This window comes from Sapajus apella, unplaced genomic scaffold (genome assembly GCF_009761245.1).
Source record: "Sapajus apella isolate SASKATOON/1434 unplaced genomic scaffold, GSC_monkey_1.0 scaffold12, whole genome shotgun sequence".
Taxonomy (NCBI): Eukaryota; Metazoa; Chordata; class Mammalia; order Primates; family Cebidae; genus Sapajus; species Sapajus apella.
This window is the reverse complement of record NW_022436952.1, coordinates 25742292-25760955: the sequence shown is the minus strand read 5'-3', so window position 1 is coordinate 25760955 and position 18664 is coordinate 25742292. Positions and strand designations below refer to the sequence as shown.

General features: G+C 55.0%; 3 protein-coding genes and 1 long non-coding RNA gene across 5 annotated transcripts in view; 3 read left to right on the top strand and 1 right to left on the bottom strand.

Annotated features, from left to right (window-relative positions):
- The first annotated feature begins 2818 nt into the window (after positions 1 to 2818).
- TMEM102 (transmembrane protein 102) lies at positions 2819 to 5022 on the top strand. Its single transcript, XM_032280468.1, has 2 exons — positions 2819 to 3584; positions 3687 to 5022. The coding sequence occupies exons 1-2, from the start codon at positions 3371 to 3373 to the stop codon at positions 4997 to 4999; spliced, it is 1527 nt and encodes a 508-aa protein (XP_032136359.1). The 5' UTR covers positions 2819 to 3370; the 3' UTR covers positions 5000 to 5022.
- Positions 5023 to 5135: 113 nt separating this feature from the next.
- Positions 5136 to 11687, top strand: FGF11 (fibroblast growth factor 11). 2 transcript variants are annotated; one of them, XM_032280471.1, is made up of 6 exons: positions 7183 to 7266; positions 7803 to 7966; positions 8931 to 9041; positions 9236 to 9339; positions 10071 to 10269; positions 10551 to 11687. In XM_032280471.1, the coding sequence occupies exons 2-6, from the start codon at positions 7825 to 7827 to the stop codon at positions 10619 to 10621; spliced, it is 627 nt and encodes a 208-aa protein (XP_032136362.1). In that variant the 5' UTR covers positions 7183 to 7266; positions 7803 to 7824; the 3' UTR covers positions 10622 to 11687. The 2 variants fall into 2 exon arrangements, with proteins under 2 accessions (XP_032136361.1, XP_032136362.1); XM_032280470.1 differs by lacking the exon at positions 7803 to 7966 and having other exon boundaries at positions 5136 to 7266.
- LOC116553212 lies at positions 8703 to 12661 on the bottom strand. The gene is made up of 2 exons (XR_004269670.1): positions 12407 to 12661; positions 8703 to 9149 (listed from the first exon to the last, which is right to left on the bottom strand). It is a non-coding gene; the product is annotated as an uncharacterized LOC116553212 (long non-coding RNA).
- CHRNB1 (cholinergic receptor nicotinic beta 1 subunit) overlaps positions 12615 to 18664 on the top strand; it is a 17329-nt gene continuing 11279 nt past the window's right edge. The window contains exons 1-7 of the mRNA XM_032280469.1: positions 12615 to 12754; positions 12839 to 12978; positions 13638 to 13682; positions 14350 to 14459; positions 14543 to 14651; positions 14983 to 15130; positions 16081 to 16290. Of these exons, the coding sequence (XP_032136360.1) occupies positions 12697 to 12754; positions 12839 to 12978; positions 13638 to 13682; positions 14350 to 14459; positions 14543 to 14651; positions 14983 to 15130; positions 16081 to 16290 (820 nt within the window). The 5' untranslated portion in view covers positions 12615 to 12696. The remainder of the gene's footprint in view (positions 12755 to 12838; positions 12979 to 13637; positions 13683 to 14349; positions 14460 to 14542; positions 14652 to 14982; positions 15131 to 16080; positions 16291 to 18664) is intronic.

Genomic DNA, 18664 nt, shown 5'->3' with positions numbered 1-18664 from the left:
CTAATTTTTGTATTTTTAGTAGAGACGGGATTTCACCACGTTGGCTAGGCTGGTCTCAAACTCCTGACCTCAAGTGATCTGCCCTCCTTGGCCTCCCAAAGTGCTGGGATTACAGGTGTGAGCCAGAGCGCCTGGCCACATTATCTACATTTCAAGTGCTCAACAGCCACATGTGGCTAGTGGCTACTTATCAGACAGGACCAACTCAGGACATCGCCATAGTCACAGAAAATTATATTGGAGAGCAATGCTTTAAAGTTTATAGGAACTATTCCTTGTCACCCATTCTTTTTTCTTTTTTTTATGAGACAGGATTTCACTCTTGTTGCCCAGGATAGAGTGCAGTGATGCAATCTTGGCTCACTGCAACCTCCGCCTCCTGGGTTCAAACGATCCTCCTGCCTCTGCCTCCTGAGGAGCTGGGATTACAGGTGTGCACCACCACGTCTGGCTAATATTTTTTTTTTTTTTTTTTTTAGTAGAGATGGGGTTTCACCATGTTGGCCAGGCTGGTCTCAAACTCCTGACATGAGATGATCTGTCCGCCTCGGCCTCCCAAAGTGCTGGGATTACAGGCATGAGCCGCCACCCCCGCTGGCCCTTGTCACCCATTCTTAACATCTTCAAAGCTCCCACAGAGTCCAGAGAACTTAGTTCTTTTTAGAGTGCCTCAGAAGCCACCCTCTGGGAAGGAGATGAGATGCAGGGATGCCCAATGCCTGGTTACTCCAGGCTGTGAGAAAGAGCCCAGTCGCCAGTTCTTTTGATCTGGCCTCTTGGATCACAGCCAGATGTGTGTGTATGGGAACCTACCTCCACAGTTCTGGGCTGTTTTGGTGCTCTCAGTTCTCCCAGGGATCCCAGCTCTGGTTGCCGAGGGTTAAAAAGCTCTCTGTGACTAGGAACCTCTGATGTCTGGGCTTCCCAAATTGATCTTTAGAGTTGGGGAGTCTGTTCCTTTTACAGGCCTCTAATTTTCCTAGGTATCCCTCCTTAAGTCTCTTATCCATGGACTTAGGCCTATGCCATCCTGGAGACAGACCAAGGGCAGAAGGAATGTAAGAAGTCCTGGCCCAGGCTAGGTGTAGTGGCTCATGCCTATAATCCCAGCAGTTTGGGAGGCCAAGGCGGGCAGATCATCTGAGGCCGGAGCTCGAGACCAGCCTGACCAACATGGTGAAACCCAATCTCTACTAAAAATACAAAAAATAGCTGGGTGTGGTAGTGGGCACCTGTAATCCTAGCTACTTGGGAAGCTGAGGCAAGAAAATCTCTTGAATCTGGAGGTGGAGATTGCAGTGAGCTGAGATTGCACCATTGCACTCCAGCCTAGGCAACAAGAGCAAAACTCAGTCTCCAAAAAAAAAAAAAAAAATTCTGGCCCAGTGATGGATTAGTCTGATCTGTGGGCCTGCCCCTGGTTTCCTATCTTTCTATCCAGTTGTCCTGGCTCCTAGTCCCATGGTGGTTTACAGGCATGTTCTGCTCCCTGATAGCATGAGTTACTTAAAGCAATTTCCTGCTCTTGATAATTTCCCATTGCCTTGCCCCAGCCTAGATGGGAGTTTCTTCTGGACTTGATTTTCAGCCCTGACAACTCTTCTGTGTGCACTCTGAGATCCCAAAGTGTTTTCCCTGCCATGACTCAGGTAGCAGTGACCTGAGGTGGGCATCACTAATATGTATGTCTCTTCTATGAGTCCAACGTCCATTTCTGAGTCACCATCTGTGGGCTCCTGCCTAACACTACCACCTTTGGGATTCCAAGATGCTGCCCCCACCACCCAGCCAGGGAACCCTTTTTCAGCACTTCCCTGGCTCAGCTCTGACCTATGATACATCATATACAAACTTCCTAGGCAGTACTCTGCTCATCCTCAAAATGAGGAAGTTATAATTGCATGGAAGAATTCTCATAGATATAAGTGAGCAGGGCTCCTGTATCACACAGAGATGCTGGGGCCCCTATCTCTCTCCAGGTCCTAGGGTGTGTCCCTCTTTTTTTTTGAAACGGAGTCCCGCTCAGTCACCCAGGCTGGAATGCAGTGGCGTGATCTCAGCTTACTGCAACCTTTGCTTCCCGGGTTCAAGCGATTCTTCTGCCTCAACCTCCCAAGTAGCTGGGACTACAGGTGCACATCACCAGGCGAGGTTAATTTTTTTATTATTGGTAGAGACAGGGTTTCACTATATTGGCCAGGCTGATCTCGAACTCCTGACCTGGAGATCTGCCTGCCTCGGCCTCACACAGTGCTGGGATTACAAGAGTGAGCCACTGCGCCCAGCACTTTTTTCTTTTTTTTTTGAGATGGAGTTTCGCTCTTGTCGCCCAGGCTGAATTGCAATGGCATGATCTCGGGTCACCACAACATCCACCTCCTGGGTTCAAGTGATCCTCCTGCCTCAGCCTCCTGAATAATTGGGATTATAAGCGCCGCTATTACACCCGGCTAATATTTGTATTTTTGTGGATACGGGGTTTCACCACGTTGGCCAGGCTGGTCTTGGACTCCTGACCACAGGTGATCCACCCGCCTCAATCTCCCAAAGTGCTGGGATTACAGGCGTGAGCCATCGTGCCCGGCCCGTCCCTCATTAATGTTTGTGACTCAGATCCATCCTATTACCCGTCTCAAACCTCAAGGAATGTTTGAGTGGAGTTGACATGGGCATGAAAAGAGACAGAATAGTCAATCTCCAGAGGAACTACAACTTCCATCAGGTACTACTTCGGCGGAACCGGAAACGACGTGGGGGCGTGGCTCCTCCGCTCAAGTAGCGCGGGAAACTACAACTCCCAGGAGCGCGAGATCGCAGCAGAATGAAAGGAGTGACTGAACCCTGACTGGCGACTCGACCCCGCCGAAACCACCCCGACAGCCTCCAGAAAGGGGCGTGGCAGAAAATGTAGGGGCGTGGTCACATGGGCATCAGGAAGAAGTAACCTGTTGAATCTATTTCTCCTCCCCACCCTTACTGCTTTTTTCCGTACGGGAGAAGCCGCAGACCAATAAGCCTCTTCAAAAAAAGAGGTAAAGGGAGGTAGACAAGAGGCGGCGGCGGAGGCTGGCTACTGCGTTCCGTAGGAGGCGCCAACAGTTACTTTTTACCCGCTGAGTCCGGTGAACCAGTTCATGGGGGTGGGGACCTGCATATGAGAAAAGGGCCAGGATAGAGGAGGTATTTATTTGTTCATTTTGAGAATTAAATTTAGAACCCATCATCTACAGACCCATTTGTAGACTGTGTCTGGGGCACTCGCCCGGCCTCAAGAGGAGGAAAGAACGGGGGCGATTTTTGGCAGCAAAGGAAAGGCCCGTCTCGGCTACCTGCCTTCCGTGTTTTCCTTGGCCTAAAGCGATAGAACCAAATGGCTTCTGTGGTCTGGGGAAGTGCCCCCTGGTGGGGCCCGCCGCCCCCGGCCCCAGCTCGGCCGCTTACGGACATCGACTTCTGCTCTGGGGCGCAGCTGCAGGAATTGACCCAGCTGATCCAGGAGCTGGGTGTGCAGGAGAGCTGGAGTGACGGGCCCAAGGCGGGAGCCGACCTCCTCCGAGCCAAGGACTTTGTCTTCTCTTTTCTTGGTAAGTCACCCTACTTGCCTTTGGGAACTCACAGCTCCCAGCCTCGCCACCACCCAGCCCCGGCTTTGGGCGACGCCCTCATGTTCCCTTCACTTTTTTCAGGTCTAGTTCACCGTCGGGACCCTCGGCTTCCTCCCCAGGCAGAGCTCTTGCTGCTTCGTGGTGGGATTCGCGAGGGCTCCCTGGATCTGGGGCATGCACCCCTGGGTCCCTACGCCCGGGGACCTCACTACGATGCCGGCTTCACACTCCTAGTGCCCCTGTTTTCGCTGAACGGCACAGAACTGCAACTGGACCTGGAATCTGGTTACACACAGGTCCGCCTCCCAGAACTGGTATGCGGAACCCCCATCCGGGAGATGTGGCAGGATTGCTTAGGACCCCCAGTCCCAGGAGGATGTGATTCAATCCACCGAACCGAGAGCAAAGAAAGTCCCAAGGACTCGCAAAGCTCTGTAGACCAGCGGCACAGCCACGTCACTGAGCACGAGGCGCCAGTGCCTTTGGAAAAATCATCTAGCGACGTTTCAGCGTCCGAGTCTCCACAGCATGACGTCATCGACCTTGGCTCCACTGCACCTTTGAAAACACCGAGTAGTGACGTCACCAAGGCAGCCGTCGAAAGCCCGGTCCCAAAACCTTCGGACGCTCGGGACGCATGGCCCACATTATGCCCCGCCCAGGTGGCTGCCTGGTTCTTTGCTACGCTGGCGGCAGTGGCCGAGTCTCTGATCCCGGTCCCCGGTGCTCCACGTCTGGTGCATGCAGCTCGCCACGCGGGTTTCACCACCATCCTCCTGGCTACCCCTGAGCCCCCTCGCCGCCTCCTGCTCTTCGACCTGATCCCAGTGGTGTCCGTAGCCGGCTGGCCCGAGGGGGCTCGGAGCCACTCTTGGGCTGGCCCACTGGCGTCCGAGTCGGCTTCCTTCTACCTGGTGCCGGGTGGCGGCACCGGGCGGCCATGCGCCTCCGCCTGGCAGCTCTGTTTCGCCCGCCAGGAGCTGGCGCTCAAAGCGCGCATACCAGCGCCGCTGCTGCAGGCGCACGCGGCGGCCCAGGCGCTACTGCGCCCGCTGGTGGCCGGGACCCGGGCGGTGGCGCCCTACCTCCTGCGGACGCTGCTGTACTGGGCGTGCGAGCGGCTGCCTGCGCTCTACCTGGCGCGGCCTGAAAACGCAGGCGCCTGCTGCCTCGGGCTGCTGGACGAGCTTGGCCGAGTGCTCGAGGCTGGAACATTGCCTCACTATTTTCTGAGCGGCCGAGAGCTCCGTACGGGGGACGGCTCGGCTGCGCTGCTCGCGGCGTTGGCCCGGCTCCGCGGGGACCCTGCCAGTGCCCTCCGCGCCGCGGTGGAGGAGGCCAAGGTGGCCCGCAAGGGGGGCGGTTTGGCGGGCGTGGGGGGCGGGGCCCATTAAAGACGCTGCTCCTACTGGTGGAAGTGCCTCCTTGGGCGAGCGGGACCTGGGGGGTACTGCTGGCCCCTTGCCTGGGGGGCTGACAGAGTGCTCTGGGCCTGAAGTGCCCCTTCTGGAAGGCCTCTTCAATAGTTCCTCCTCTACGCCCCCAGCCCGGCCCCCGGCACAGGTCACCACGTTCCAGCCTCGCTACTCTCCACATCTGCGGCCAGCACTCTGCCCAGGGACAGCTTCCAGAAACCGTCTCTCCCCAGTTCTCTTGGTCATTTCTCTTAGGGACCAATAGAAATGGGAGGAACATATTTGCTGACCAAATGGGGAAAGGAGTTATGGAGACCAGGAGCAGATCAATTTGGCTCATACAAAGGCAGAGATATTAAGGAGGCCGGATTTCGCCCGAGGCTGGATCTCACCACTACCCCTCCTCCATCTCTCCAGTTCTCCCCCCACTTTCCTCGTGCGGTTCTGTCCTCACTGACATCCCGGCCAGCAGGGTCCCTCTCCATTCTCCCAGCGTCCGCCATTCCATCTCCCTTAAGCCCAACCTCTCCTTCCCATCCAGGGTTGTGTTCTGGAAGTCCTCTTGTCCCTCCTCCTCTGAAGCCTGAGGTGTGCGGCCTTGCCTCGGCTTTGCCTGCTTGTAAGACACAGTCCCCACTCTCTGCCTCCAAGGAACCCTGGGGTTCCTCCAGCCCGGCTTCACCCTCCTATTTCCCAGCGTCTCCGCCCCCTGCCCCGCCCCCGGGCCGGCTCTCCGAGGAGGGGGAACTGCTGTCGCTGCCGCCGCCTCAGCTTCCCACAGCCGCTGCCGCCGCTCTGCCTGGTCCAGCCACCGGCCCAGTGCCCTGACTTCTCCGGACCGGGGAGCTCTGCAGAGACACCCTCACTCCTTGAGGGTCCGGGACGCCTAGCCGGGCGTGGGGGGAAGCTCCGTTTGCGGGGGACAGGGAGGGAGGAGCCTGGAGCCGAAGCCAGCCCCACCCGCCGCCGGATCAACAGGACAGGACAGGTTGAGGGGCGTCGGGGAAAGGAAGAGGGGGTGCTATAGGCAATCCCGGGGAGGACGAGGAAGCCCTGTCGCAGGAAGCTCTGATCCGCTCTGACTTGTAGGGGGCCTGTTCACATTTGGGGATTGGTGACAACGTGGGTGCACTCTTGGGGGGGCTGGTTAGATTGGAGGGTGTGGGATCTAAACTGCACCAGCTGTCCCCAATAAAATTTAAGGGGCAGCCAGGGCGTAGAAAACCATAACACTGATGTGCCTCATTTTGAGGTGGCAGAAGACACCTCAAACTACCTGGTGTAGCCACTAGGAAGGGTGGATTTGGAGGTGACTTCAAAAGGAGTGGAGGGTGTGAAGGTGAAGAAAGGGTCTTGGCCGCTAGAATTCTAGGCTACTAGACATGGGGGAACTTGGTGAAAAAGGTATTATCCAGCCATAGGGTCTGGGAGCCCCGTCTTACTGAACCTGGGCAACCTGGATATTCTGAGATATTTTGGGGGGATTTCAGTGAAAAAAGTGGGGGATCCCCTCCGCTTAGAGTGTAGCAAGGGAAAAAACACCAAGTTTGGGTTCCTTCCTGACATTGGCAGTGCCCCCGTAGGAGTGAGGTGGTCGATATCCCCAAAGCTAAAGTCCCACACCCTGTAGATTACAAGAGTGGATTTGGTAGGAGTGTGCCCCAAAATACAGTGGAAAGGTGTCTGGAGATATTTAAACCACATCTTGGAAATTTTGGGGGGCTTGGCTTTGGGACAGGTGAAGTGGGGACAGACACTGGAGAGGAGGGAAAGGGGACGTTTTCAATACGAGGCAAAACTCGAGGGTGGGATCAACTGAGGACTGCTTAGGCTGCTGGATCTGGTGGAGCTAGCACTGGGCCCACGGGTGGAAGCTGGCTGCTGTGGAGGGGGGAACCTGGGGGTAGTCTGGGGCTTCTCCTCAGGTCCTGTGGGTGGGGCAGCAAGTAGGGGCCTGAGCGTCAAGAGCATGCCCTAGTGAGCGGGCTCCTCTGGGGGAGCCCAGCGCGCTCCGGGCGCCGGCCGGTTTGGGGGTGTCTCCTCCCGGGGCGCCATGGCGGCGCTGGCCAGTAGCTTGATCCGGCAGAAGCGGGAGGTCCGCGAGCCCGGGGGCAACAGGCCGGTGTCGGCGCAGCGGCGCGTGTGTCCCCGCGGCACCAAGTCCCTTTGCCAGAAGCAGCTCCTCATCCTGCTGTCCAAGGTGCGACTGTGCGGGGGGCGGCCCGCGCGGCCGGACCGCGGCCCGGGTGAGTGCGGCTGGGGCGGGGTCTCCCGGCCAGATGTTTCTCTGCCTGGGAGGTTGAGGCCAGGGACTCTGAAGAATAGGGCCCAGCTGAGGGGCTCCCCGAAAGTGGAAGGGGGTGGGCCAGGACAACAAAGTCCCTGCCAGACTGTGCCTCAGTTTCCCCTTTTCTTTTGTCCATAACCCGGAGTCACCTTATTTTCGAGGTCAAGGGGAAGGCTTGAGGGGCTAAGTCTGGCGCCCCGAAAGCCTCGCAGTTCCTGCTCGTCCCCCCTCCCCAACACAGCAGTCCCCACCCCCACCGTCCTCCGCCTACGTGCCGGTTCTCGCGATTCTTTCAATCTGGAGCAGAGGGGCCTGGGGGGTTCCAGACGCCTGGGTCACCCCAAGGGTTTCTGCAGCTTCAGCCGCGCGCCACCCCCCCGCCGCCCCCGCCCACCGCGGTTCTCCCACTCCTCCACGCCTGGGCTCGGTTCCTCCTGGTCGAGCTCTCTTGGCTCCGAGCCAATCTCCCCAGCTCTCCCTCGGGTGTCCTTGCAGCTACCTCGCCAGCCAGCCCTCTATGCGCCCTCCTCTCGTGACCTGCGCTTCAAGAACGGAGCTGGGCACCCCCTCCCATCACCCCCGCGCCACTCCGAAATCGGGTCCCGTAGGCTTAGGGGACCCTATGCTGGGTGGAACTCAGACACAGTTCGCGGCTAGAGGTGGGCGCCGAGTCTTGGGGGTCGTACCACCTACAAGGGGGGGACAGGGAAGTTGGCAGAGAGCAAGCGATGGGGGGAGGAGAGTTGTGAGAGTTTCAGTGTGGTCCCCGTCCAGGTACGACAGTCAGGGAGTCCCTCTGGCCCTGCTCCCGCCTGCTCCTAACTCCCCTAAGGGCAGCTCCCTCGCGCCCTCCTCCCGGCGCCACCGGCTGCCCATAGTGGTACAGTCCGCAGCCCACCCTCTGAGTGGGACTGGGCCCCCACGTGACTCAGCCTGTCTCTCCATCTCAGCCCCCACCCCCCATGTTCTTGGTAAGGTCCCCCTACCCCAGGCGGGTTACCTGGCCGAAAGGGAGAGGCTGAGCCTCAGGGAGAACTGGGCCCCTGCGAGCCAGCAGACTGACAGACAGACAGACAGACAGACAGATGGGTCAGTGTCAGACAGTCCGGCTCTGGGCCAAGGCAAGGCTCTCGCCAAGCTAGCGGCAGCCGCAGCAGGTGCTGAGTCAGCGTCAGGCCCAGTCCCACCCCCATTCCTGAGGGAGAGCCCCTACCCTGTGGTCAACTTGCTGCTGCCACTGCCCCCCACCTTCGCAAACACACTGCCCCTTCAGTGCCCCTGTGGTCTCCCTCTGTCCCCTGCCTATTGATACTCTCTCCCCTTCCTCCTCCCCCTCTCCTCCCCCCTTCTGGTTGAGCTGTAGGGTAGGAATTAAGCCATTTAAATACATTTCAATAAATTAAACTGAAAGCTCCTGGTTATAGGAAACAGAAGGGACCCACACCAGCTTTCCCAGGAGTTAAAGAGAGGTGGGAGAGAGCGTGCTTGGAGGGTAAGAGGGCTGGGGCCCTGGGACCCTCTTCCTTCCTTTCATTCTCCTTTCTTCCCTCTGATCCTGCCAAGTGTAGGTATGTTGCTGGGAACAGAGATGTCATTTTCAAAGATGAATGTCTCTCTCTCCAGAGCCTCAGCTCAAAGGCATCGTCACCAAACTGTTCTGCCGCCAGGGTTTCTACCTCCAGGCAAATCCCGATGGGAGCATCCAGGGCACCCCAGAGGATACCAGCTCCTTCAGTGAGAGGGGAAGCCGGCCGCTGGGTGGGAAGGGGGAGAATGGGGACAGCAGATGACACTCCTGTTCCCCTTTCAGCTTCTGTTGCCACTGGTTTGTCTTCCCGACCCCTAAGGGAAAAAGTGGAGTTGTGATGAGGGGAGCTCAGGTGAGGGTCAGAGCCTGGGTATTGATGCTTCCTCTCTCTACTCCCCAGCCCACTTCAACCTGATCCCTGTGGGGCTCCGTGTGGTCACCATCCAGAGTGCCAAGCTGGGTCACTACGTGGCCATGAACGCTGAGGGACTGCTCTACAGTTCGGTGAGACAATGAGGCTGAGTGGCTGGGGAATACTGGGAACTCCCCTTCCTCAACTTGTCCCTTGAGGGAAGGACATTTTGCAGTCTGGGACTCCTCCCTCCAGCTTTTACTGATGGCGTATCAACATTGCTCATTCCAGAGCAGCTTCTCTAGGGTCTCTCCAATCCCCACGCCTTGCACCCCCACCAACACAGGCCCAGGCTCTTTGAATGTCCAACTCTTTCTGCCTTGTAGGGCCCCTACTTCTCATTCCACCTCCTCCAGACTTTGTTATTGCTCACGTCCCTACAGTCATCCAGGACAGGGGTTAGTGAGAGGCTGGGGGTGCAGTGGAGAGAAGGAATCTTATTCCAAGACCTCTAAAAGTCTAGTTCTTTTTTTTTTTTTTTTTAATACTGACAGGGTCTTGCTATGTTGGTCAGGCTGGCCTCGAACTCCTGACCTCAGGTGATCTACCCACCTCAGCCTCCCAAAGTGCTGGGATTACAGGCTTGAGCTATGGCGCCCCGCCCAGAGCCTAGTTCTTAACCCTCAGGGGCCCACGAGACCTCTTCCTTGTCCTTCCTTTGCTCCCAGGTCCTATGTGGACTCAGAAGTTGTCCTCCCCCTCCCCACAAAAAAACATATGGATTACATCCTGGCTTGTGCATTCCACGGGCTCCCTTCTGCCCAGTGATGTGTCTTTTTGTCTCTCTGTCTTTGTGTGCCTTTCTGGGTCTTTGTCTCCTTAGCCGCATTTCACAGCTGAGTGTCGCTTTAAGGAGTGTGTCTTTGAGAATTACTACGTCCTGTACGCCTCTGCTCTCTACCGCCAGCGTCGTTCTGGCCGGGCCTGGTACCTCGGCCTGGACAAGGAGGGCCAGGTCATGAAGGGAAACCGAGTTAAGAAGACCAAGGCAGCCGCCCACTTTCTGCCCAAGCTCCTGGAGGGTGGGTATAGATTCAAGAAAATGTAGGCGACAAGAGAGGGTGTTGACCTTGACATGGACATTTAGGGGCAGACAGCTCAGGCTACAAGTGATAAGAGGACCCTGTTATGGCAGATTGAGCCAGGAAGCCTTTGCCGTTTGGGGGTTTGGGGCACTCTCCTGTGGGTTGGCGTTCTGGGAGGGTGAGTGTATGGGAAGGGAGCCCTTTCAGAGCACTGGTTCTGCCTGGGTCCCTCTGTGCCTAACTCTCCTTCCCTGCTCCTCTCTTTCTCCCCTTCACAGTGGCCATGTACCGGGAGCCTTCTCTCCACAGTGTCCCCGAGACCTCCCCTTCCAGTCCCCCTGCCCCGTGAAATGTAGTCCCTGGACTGGAGGTTCCCTGCACTCCCAGTGAGCCAGCCACCACCACAGCCTGTCTCCCAGTCCTGCTCTCACCCCTGCTGCCACACACATGCCCTGAGCAGCCAGGTCTCACCAGCTGCTCCACCCTGAGGGAGCCTAGGAGCAAGCTGTGACTTCCGGGGCTGCTGAGACCCTTAGATCCTTGGGTTTAGGAGGGAGTCAGAGAGGGGGATGTCTGAAGATGGTCCTGGGTGATCACTTCCTTCTTTCCACACTCACACAACCCCCAGGCCTTTTCCTGAGATGGCGCTGGGAGTTCCCAAACGGGCAGCGAGGGCATAAACACTCCCCACCCCGGCTCAGCCAGTTCCTGGAGTCCTGTGCCCCTTTTCATTGCCACTGAGCCATTTGTAGATTCACTGGAGTTCAGGATTCACATGTCCTTCTTTCCCTCCTCTACCTTCTACCTTGGTCTGGACATGTTCTGGAACACTGGACACCCTAGCCAGGGCCACTGCTATACTAGGGCCTGTGCTGAAAGCCAAGCATGCTGCCAGGATTTGCTCTGGATCCATCAGGCATCTGCCCTTGACTTGGATGAACCCCTGGTTTCCAAGTAGAAAGTGGCTAGATTTGAGCTTTGTCTAGCTGTTGGCTTTGGCCTGAACGGGAACCAGTCTCAGTTGACCACAGGTTTAACCTTCTTATCCCAGAGACACCCAATTCTAGAGCATTATGGAGCCATACTTCCTCCTGAATCCCAGCTCTAGAACATAGACCGTGACTCCCAGCCCTTTTACCCAGGATGGAACTGGGACTTGGATAGCCAAATGATTGCTCTAAGTTCTAGCCCCACCCTCCCACCTTCTTGAATGATTACCTATTATGGATGAGTTCTGGAAAAGACCCAGCTATGATTCATAAAAACAGTTCTGGATGAATCAAGAACCACTTCTTGTTTTTCCTAGATAATTCCCTAAAAATATGATTCTTCCATATAGAATGCTAAGCTTATTTTTACATGCAGTTTCTAGCTCCTTCAACCCAGCTGAGGTCGTGCCAGGGAGACAGAGTCTGGAGAAGGGCAGAGGAATTTTGGAAGGATCCCTGGCTCAAAGTAGGGAAGCTGGGATGGGGAAGGGGTCAACATTATGGCATGATTGAACCTACATCTGTGTTGGGTGGACATGAATACTTAGCTACCTCAGCAGGAATCCCTTCCAGGTCCCCTTTAAAGCTGAGGTCTTTAGAGTAATGCGTCCTGGATAAAAAGGACAAATGGATGCAGCCTTGACCCTCCCAGTTAGGAGACCCTGATTCAGCAATAAGTTTCACCCTTCTCCTCTACAGGTCAGGCCAAGGAGGGTGAAGGCCTCTTGCACTCCAGACCTCATATGCCCTGACAGCTTCTAATTGAATAGAACTTGCTTTACCTTACAGCTTAGAACCTCAGCTGGGTTTTAGGTACCCAAAAAGGGCCTGTCTAAAATTTTTGGAAAAACGTGGAGCGCTAGGGGCAGCCTGGAAAAGACCGGGAACCTGCTAGTGATCTAGGAGGGAGACTTCCATAGCTTAAGACTTGGGTAGGTGGGTGGATCACCTGAGGTCATGTGTTCAAGACCAGCCTGGCCATCATGGTGAAACCCCATCTTAAAAAAAAAAAAAAAAAAAAAGACTTGGGTAGGGTAGGCTGTGGATGCCCTAAGAGAGGGACTAGGGCTTCAAGGCAGGTCACTCTTCCTTAAGCTGTTCTACTTCTGGCTTGTTGCAAGAGGAGTGGATGCCCCCTCACCCACACAAATCCCTGCTCAGGCTCTACCCAACTCCTGGCACTGCTCCCAGGGGATCGGGTCTCCACTCCATGCTTTCTCAATTAAAGACAATTTATACAACTGAAGTGCTGTCTGTCATCTGTTGGTGGCGGGCTTGGCAGTTGCTCGAGACAGGATCAAGTCCCGGGGGCGGGGCGGGTGGGCTGGCGGCTGCCCCCAGCAACAGGTGCACATTCCCGGGCTCCTCGTCACTTCCTCTGTGCTGGCGGTCGCAGCGGCTCTCCCAGCCAACTCACTGAGCGAACCGCCAGGCTATGACTCCAGGGGCTCTGCTGATGCTGCTGGGGGCGCTGGGGGCGCCGCTCGCCCCAGGTAAGTGTAGGCCCCGAAGGGACAGTGACGGTGCCAGCGGTCGTGGCCAGGCACCAGGGCTGCTCTCAGTCTCTCTTCCCCCAGGCGTCTACGGCTCGGAGGCGGAGGGCCGACTCCGGGAGAAACTTTTCTCCGGCTATGATAGCTCCGTGCGGCCAGCGCGGGAGGTGGGAGACCGTGTCCGGGTCAGCGTTGGTCTCATCCTAGCGCAACTCATCAGCCTGGTGAGGGCGCGCGGGGGTGGAGGTCAGAACCGCGGACCGGCCGGGGCAGTGGCTTTAGGCCAGGGAGGACCTGGGACAGGTTGGGGGCAGGGCCTGGGACGAGACCAGGTTGAGACGGACCAGCTTTTAGTGACGATTGGGTCGAAATCGGACAAATGGACAAGCTCTGGCCTTGGCTGGTGGACCGGCCTGGAATAGAGCTGGATAGGGTGATGGGCGTACCTGTGAGCGGACCTTAAAGTGGAGCTGGGGCCGAGGAAGGGGCTACGGGATGGACCTCAAGGCGGGGCCACATAGGCCCTGAGCGCCCAGGGTGGGGCGGAGCTCGGTGCTCAGGGGTGGCAGCGGGTTGGAGGTTCGGGGCTGGGTGGATTATGAGCTGTGGGCAGGGCCCGGGACCGAGTTAGGAGGAAGGCTAGGCAGGCGCGGGTCTGGTAGGTTGATAGGTTGGAAGTGTAGAAGGCAGGAAGGGGTGTTTCTGACATAGAGGCAGGGCTTAAACTAACGCCGCTTTTGGGAGGTGGGACTTGGACCCAGGAGGCCCAAGAAGGTGGGGCTCAGAAAAAGGGGGCGGGGTTCCCAGGAGAGCTTGGCCCGCCAGGCCCTCTCATTTCTCTCCACCCTACTTCACCTTTACCCCTTGAATTTTTTCCTTCTAGAACGAAAAGGATGAAGAGATGAGCACAAAGGTGTACTTAGACCTGGTATGGAGACCCTGGGGGTGGGAAAGGGCTTCCCACTGCCTTGACAATTTCCTTGAATATCCAGCCCAGTAAGAATATTTTTTACATCATGACCTTAGATAACACGTTTATAACTGAAGCAAAAGCTCAAGGAAACAACATCTAACTTTACTACAGGAGTTGCACCCCATGCATTTTTAATTCTAATTGTATGTGTGTGTGAGACACGGTCTCACTATGTTGCCCAGGCTGGTCTTGAACGCGGGGACTCGAGCCATCCACCAGTCACTGGGGGAATCTTCTAAAGTTCTGAGATTACAGGCGTGAGCCACTGCACCTGGCCCATTCTAATTTTTAAAACGCTGGTTTGGGTTCACTAATTTGATTCCCTATCCACGAAGGGGTCTCGAACTGCAGTTTGAAAACCACTGTTTTAGAGGCTAACTAGTGCAGCCTCCTCATTTTACAGAGTAAAAAATTTGAAACTCAGTGCAGAGGAAGGGAAATGAGCTGATGTGGATCCCAGCGAGTGAAGGAGAAGCCAGAACCAGAACCCTGCCCCCGTGACCCACAGTTTATGCCGGCCCTGCACCCCTTCCTTGCACTATCTTCCTGGGCTTCCTTTGGAAATCCCAAGTCCCCTCCCGCCCTCCAAGCCGGGACAGCCCCTCACCCTCTGTCTCCCTAGGAGTGGACTGACTACAGGCTGACCTGGGACCCTGCGGAGCACGACGGCATTGATTTGCTTCGCATCACCGCGGAATCCGTGTGGCTCCCAGACGTGGTGCTACTGAACAAGTAGAAGACCTTCCGCAGCCCGGGAGGTTGGGGCGGGGCCTCGGGGGGCGGGGCCTGATCCCAGATGGATTCCCTCTTTGCAGCAATGATGGAAATTTTGACGTGGCTCTGGACGTTAACGTCGTGGTGTCCTCTGACGGCTCCGTGCGCTGGCAGCCCCCGGCCATCTATCGCAGCAGCTGCAGCATCCAGGTTTCCAGGCTCCACATTGGAAGCTGAAGGAGCTCTTAGAAACACTTGCTTTCCTTAGACATCCTGACTCCCATCCTTCATCCTTATCTAATCCCCATGACCCTCATGTCTTGTCTACCCTCCTGATTTTCCATTGAGTGTTCTGTACATTTTCTTTAACTTCTAATCTTAATCAGTGACTGCCTCCCCCCCGTTTTCTCAATGGCTTCCCTTCATAACCCTCCAATTCCTCCAAGATTCACCTTCCCTGTGCCCTCCCCAAAGACGTCCCAAACTCCACCATCGCTGACCGGTTCTCTGGCGATGACCCATGACTCTCCCCTCCATCCAGGTCACCTACTTCCCCTTCGACTGGCAGAACTGCACTATGGTGTTCAGTTCCTACAGCTATGACAGCTCGGAGGTCAGCCTGCAGACAGGCCTGGGTCCTGATGGGCAAGAGCAGCAGGAGATCCACATTCACGAAGGGACTTTCATTGGTGAGTGGACATGACTCCTACATCCATAGGCTCTATGATTTCCAGCTTCTTCTTTTTTTTTTTTGAAACAGAGTCTTGCTCTGTACCCAGGCTGGAGTGGCGTGATCTTGGCTCACTGCAACGTCCGCCTCCCAGGTTCAAGGGATTCTCCTGCCTCAGCCTCCAAAGTAGCTGGGACTATAGGTGCCCACCACTATGCCCGGCTAATCTTTTTTGTATTTTTAGTAGAGACGGGGTTTTACTATGTTGGCCAGGCTGGCCTTGAACTCCTGACCTTATGATTCCCCTGCCTCAGCCTCCCAAAGTGCTGGGATTACGGGTGTGAGCCAACATGTCTGGCAATTTCCACCTTCTAAAAGGCTCATAAATATACTGTCAGTGATGCCCAATACAGCCCTTTGGGGTCAGCAAGATGGGTATGGCTATCTATATTTTTAAAATATAGGAATTGAGGCCAGGCAAAGTGGCTGATGTCTGTAATACCAGCACTTTGGGAGGCCAATGCTGCCGGATCATTTGAGTTCTGGAGTTTGAGACCAGCTTGACCAACATGGTAAAACCCCCTCTCTACTAAAAATACAAAAATAAATAAATAAATAAAAAAGCCGGGTGTGGTGGCGAGCACCTGTAATCCCAGCTACTTGGGAGGCTGAGGTAGGAGAATTGCCTGAACCTGGGAGGCAGATGTTGCAGTGAGCTGAGATGGTGCCACTGCACTCCAGCCTGGGTGACAAAGTGAGAGTCCATCTCAAAAAAAATTTTTTAACAAATACAAATAAGGAAATTGAGACTTGTCCAAGTTTATTAGAGATGGGCGACTCAGCACAGTGTCTACAGCAAGTCTCATCAGGCCAGACCTCTCTGGTCTAGGCGGTGGCAGGGCAAGCCATACCTGGCACTAACCAGGACAGCTCCCACATCTGTGTCCCCTTCCTTCTGCTCATCCCCAGAGAATGGCCAATGGGAGATTATCCACAAGCCCTCTCGGCTAATCCAGCCTCTAGGCGCTCCAAGGGGAGGGAGAGAAGGACAGTGCCAGGAAGTCATTTTCTACCTCATCATCCGCCGGAAGCCTCTCTTCTACCTGGTCAACGTCATTGCCCCATGCATCCTCATCACTCTCCTAGCTATCTTCGTCTTCTACCTGCCACCAGATGCAGGTAACAGGGGAAGGGGCTCCTGCCCTTTTGTCACTAGCTCAGCTTCTTTCTCTTCATCCTTAACCCAGGCAGAGTTTTCCTGCCAATCCAAAGCATCACAGACTGGGCTTCAGCAATCCCACCCAGGCTCTGCCTCCCCTTGGCTGCCACCTTCCCTCTGCTCAGTCAAACCTGAACTCTTTCCTAATAAAAGTCACAGCCTGGGCTGAGTGTGGTGGCTCACAACTGTAATCCTAGTACTCTGAGAGGCCGAGGTGGGCGGATCACCTGAGGTCAGGCCACCTGACCAACATGGAGGAATCCCATCTCTACTAAAAATACAAAATTAGCCGGACATGGTGGCGCACACCTCTAGTCCCGGCGACTGAGGCAGGAGAATAGCTTGAACCCAGGAGGTGGAGGTTGCAATGAGCTGAGATCATGCCACTGCATTCCAGCCTGGGTGACAGAGCAAGACTCTGTCTCAAAAATAAATAAATAAAGAGTCCTCTAATCCATAAAACCTCTACTCCTCTGAACAACTAACCTCTAGGCTTAGATAACTCTCCCATTTCCTCTCCCCATTCCTAACATCCCCTGCCCACTTTCAGACACTCATTAGTCCTTTAATTTTTTACTTTTATTTTTGAGACAGGGTATTGCTCTGTCGCCCAGGCTGGTGTGCAGTGGTGTGATCATAGCTTGCTACAGCCTCAAACTCTTGGGCTTAAGTGACTCTCCCATCTCAGCCTCCTGAGTAGCTGAGACTGCAGTGGTCCACAACCATGTCCGGCTGATTTTTTTGTATTTTTGGTAGAGAAGGGGTTTCACCGTGTTGCCCAGCCTGGTCTGCAACTCCTGAACTCAAGCGATCTGCCCTCCTCAGCCTCCCAATATGCTGGGATTGTAGGCATGAGCCACCACACCTGGTCCCCACGAGTCCTTTAACCTTTCTCCCTGGGAAATATATAATAGTAATGGCCAACATTTCTTTTTTTTTTTTTTGAGACCGAGTTTCACTCATGTTACCCAGGCTGGAGTGCAATGGCGCGATCTCGGCTCACCACAACCTCCGCCTCCTGGGTTCAGGCAATTCTCCTGCCTCAGCCTCCTGAGTAGCTGGGATTACAGGCACGCACCACCATGCCCAGCTAATGTTTTGTATTTTTAGTAGAGACGGGGTTTCACCATGTTGACCAGGATGGTCTCGATCTCTTGACCTCGTGATCCACCCGCCTCGGCCTCCCAAAGTGCTGGGATTACAGGCTTGAGCCACCGCACCCGGCCTAGCCAACATTTCTTTAGGAGGCAGCATAATATGATAACTTTTGGCAAATTCCTTAATCTCTCTCTTTTTTTTTTCTTTTTTTTTTTGAGACAGAGTTTTGCTCTGTTGCCCGGGCTGGAGTGCAGATTTTGGCTCACTGCCACCTCCACCTCCCAGGTTCAAGCGATTCTCCTGCCTCAGCCTCCCGAGTAGCTGGGATTACAGGCGCCCACTACCATACCTGGCTAAATTTTGTAGTTTTAGTAGAGACAGGGTTTCACCATGTTGGCCAGGCTGGTCTCAAACTCCTGACCTCAGGTGATCCGCCCACCTTGGCCTCCTAAAGTGATGGGATTACAGGCGTGAGCCTGTGTCTCAGTTTCCTGATCTGCAAGGGGGCCAACCATTGTCCCTATCGCTAGGATTAGTGTGAGGATTGACTGAGTTAATAGAGCTATGCCTGGTACACTGTAAGTTCTATGTCAGCATTGGGTTTGGGTTGTTTTTTGTTTCTCTTTTTCGTTTTGAGCACTTACTATAAGGTAATTCATTTAACATGTTACATGTATTAATTCTAATCTTCACAACAATCCTGTGAGGTAAGTAACCAATTGTCATTCTCATTTTACAGTGGAGGATAAAGAGGCTGAAAGAGTTTAAGTCATTTGCCTGATATTACACAGTTAGAGAGGAGCAGTATTGCGATTCCAACCTGGGTCAGTGGCAGCCTGATTCACAGACCTGATATCCTTAACTCTGATATTCAAAACGTGCTTTCTTCCTCTTTGCCATCAAATCCTCTGTCTAAAGAAGGAGAGCGGGCCGGGCACAGTGGCTCATGCCCATAATCCCAGTACTTTGGAAGGCCAAGGGGGGCAGATCACGAGATCAGGAGTTTGAGACCAGCCTGACCAACATGGTGAAACTCCATCTCAACTAAAAATACAAAAATTAGCCAGGCGCGGTGGCTCACGCCTGTAATCCCAGCACTTTGGGAGGCCGAGGCGGGTGGATCACGAGGTCAAGAGATCGAGACCATCGTGGTCAATACGGTGAAACCCCGTCTCTACTAAATATACAAAAAAATTAGCTGGGCATGGTGGCGCGTGCCTGTAATCCCAGCTACTC

Excerpts from the sequence above, each read along its gene's own strand:
- TMEM102 (XM_032280468.1), top strand. The coding sequence starts at position 3,371 with ATGGCTTCTGTGGTCTGGGGAAGTGCCCCCTGGTGGGGCCCGCCGCCC. Across the intron at positions 3,585-3,686 it reads CTTTGTCTTCTCTTTTCTTG|GTCTAGTTCACCGTCGGGAC; the intron begins GTAAGTCACCCT and ends CACTTTTTTCAG.
- FGF11 (XM_032280470.1), top strand. The coding sequence starts at position 7,074 with ATGGCGGCGCTGGCCAGTAGCTTGATCCGGCAGAAGCGGGAGGTCCGC. Across the intron at positions 7,267-8,930 it reads GCGGCCGGACCGCGGCCCGG|AGCCTCAGCTCAAAGGCATC; the intron begins GTGAGTGCGGCT and ends CTCTCTCTCCAG. Across the intron at positions 9,042-9,235 it reads AGAGGATACCAGCTCCTTCA|CCCACTTCAACCTGATCCCT; the intron begins GTGAGAGGGGAA and ends TCTACTCCCCAG.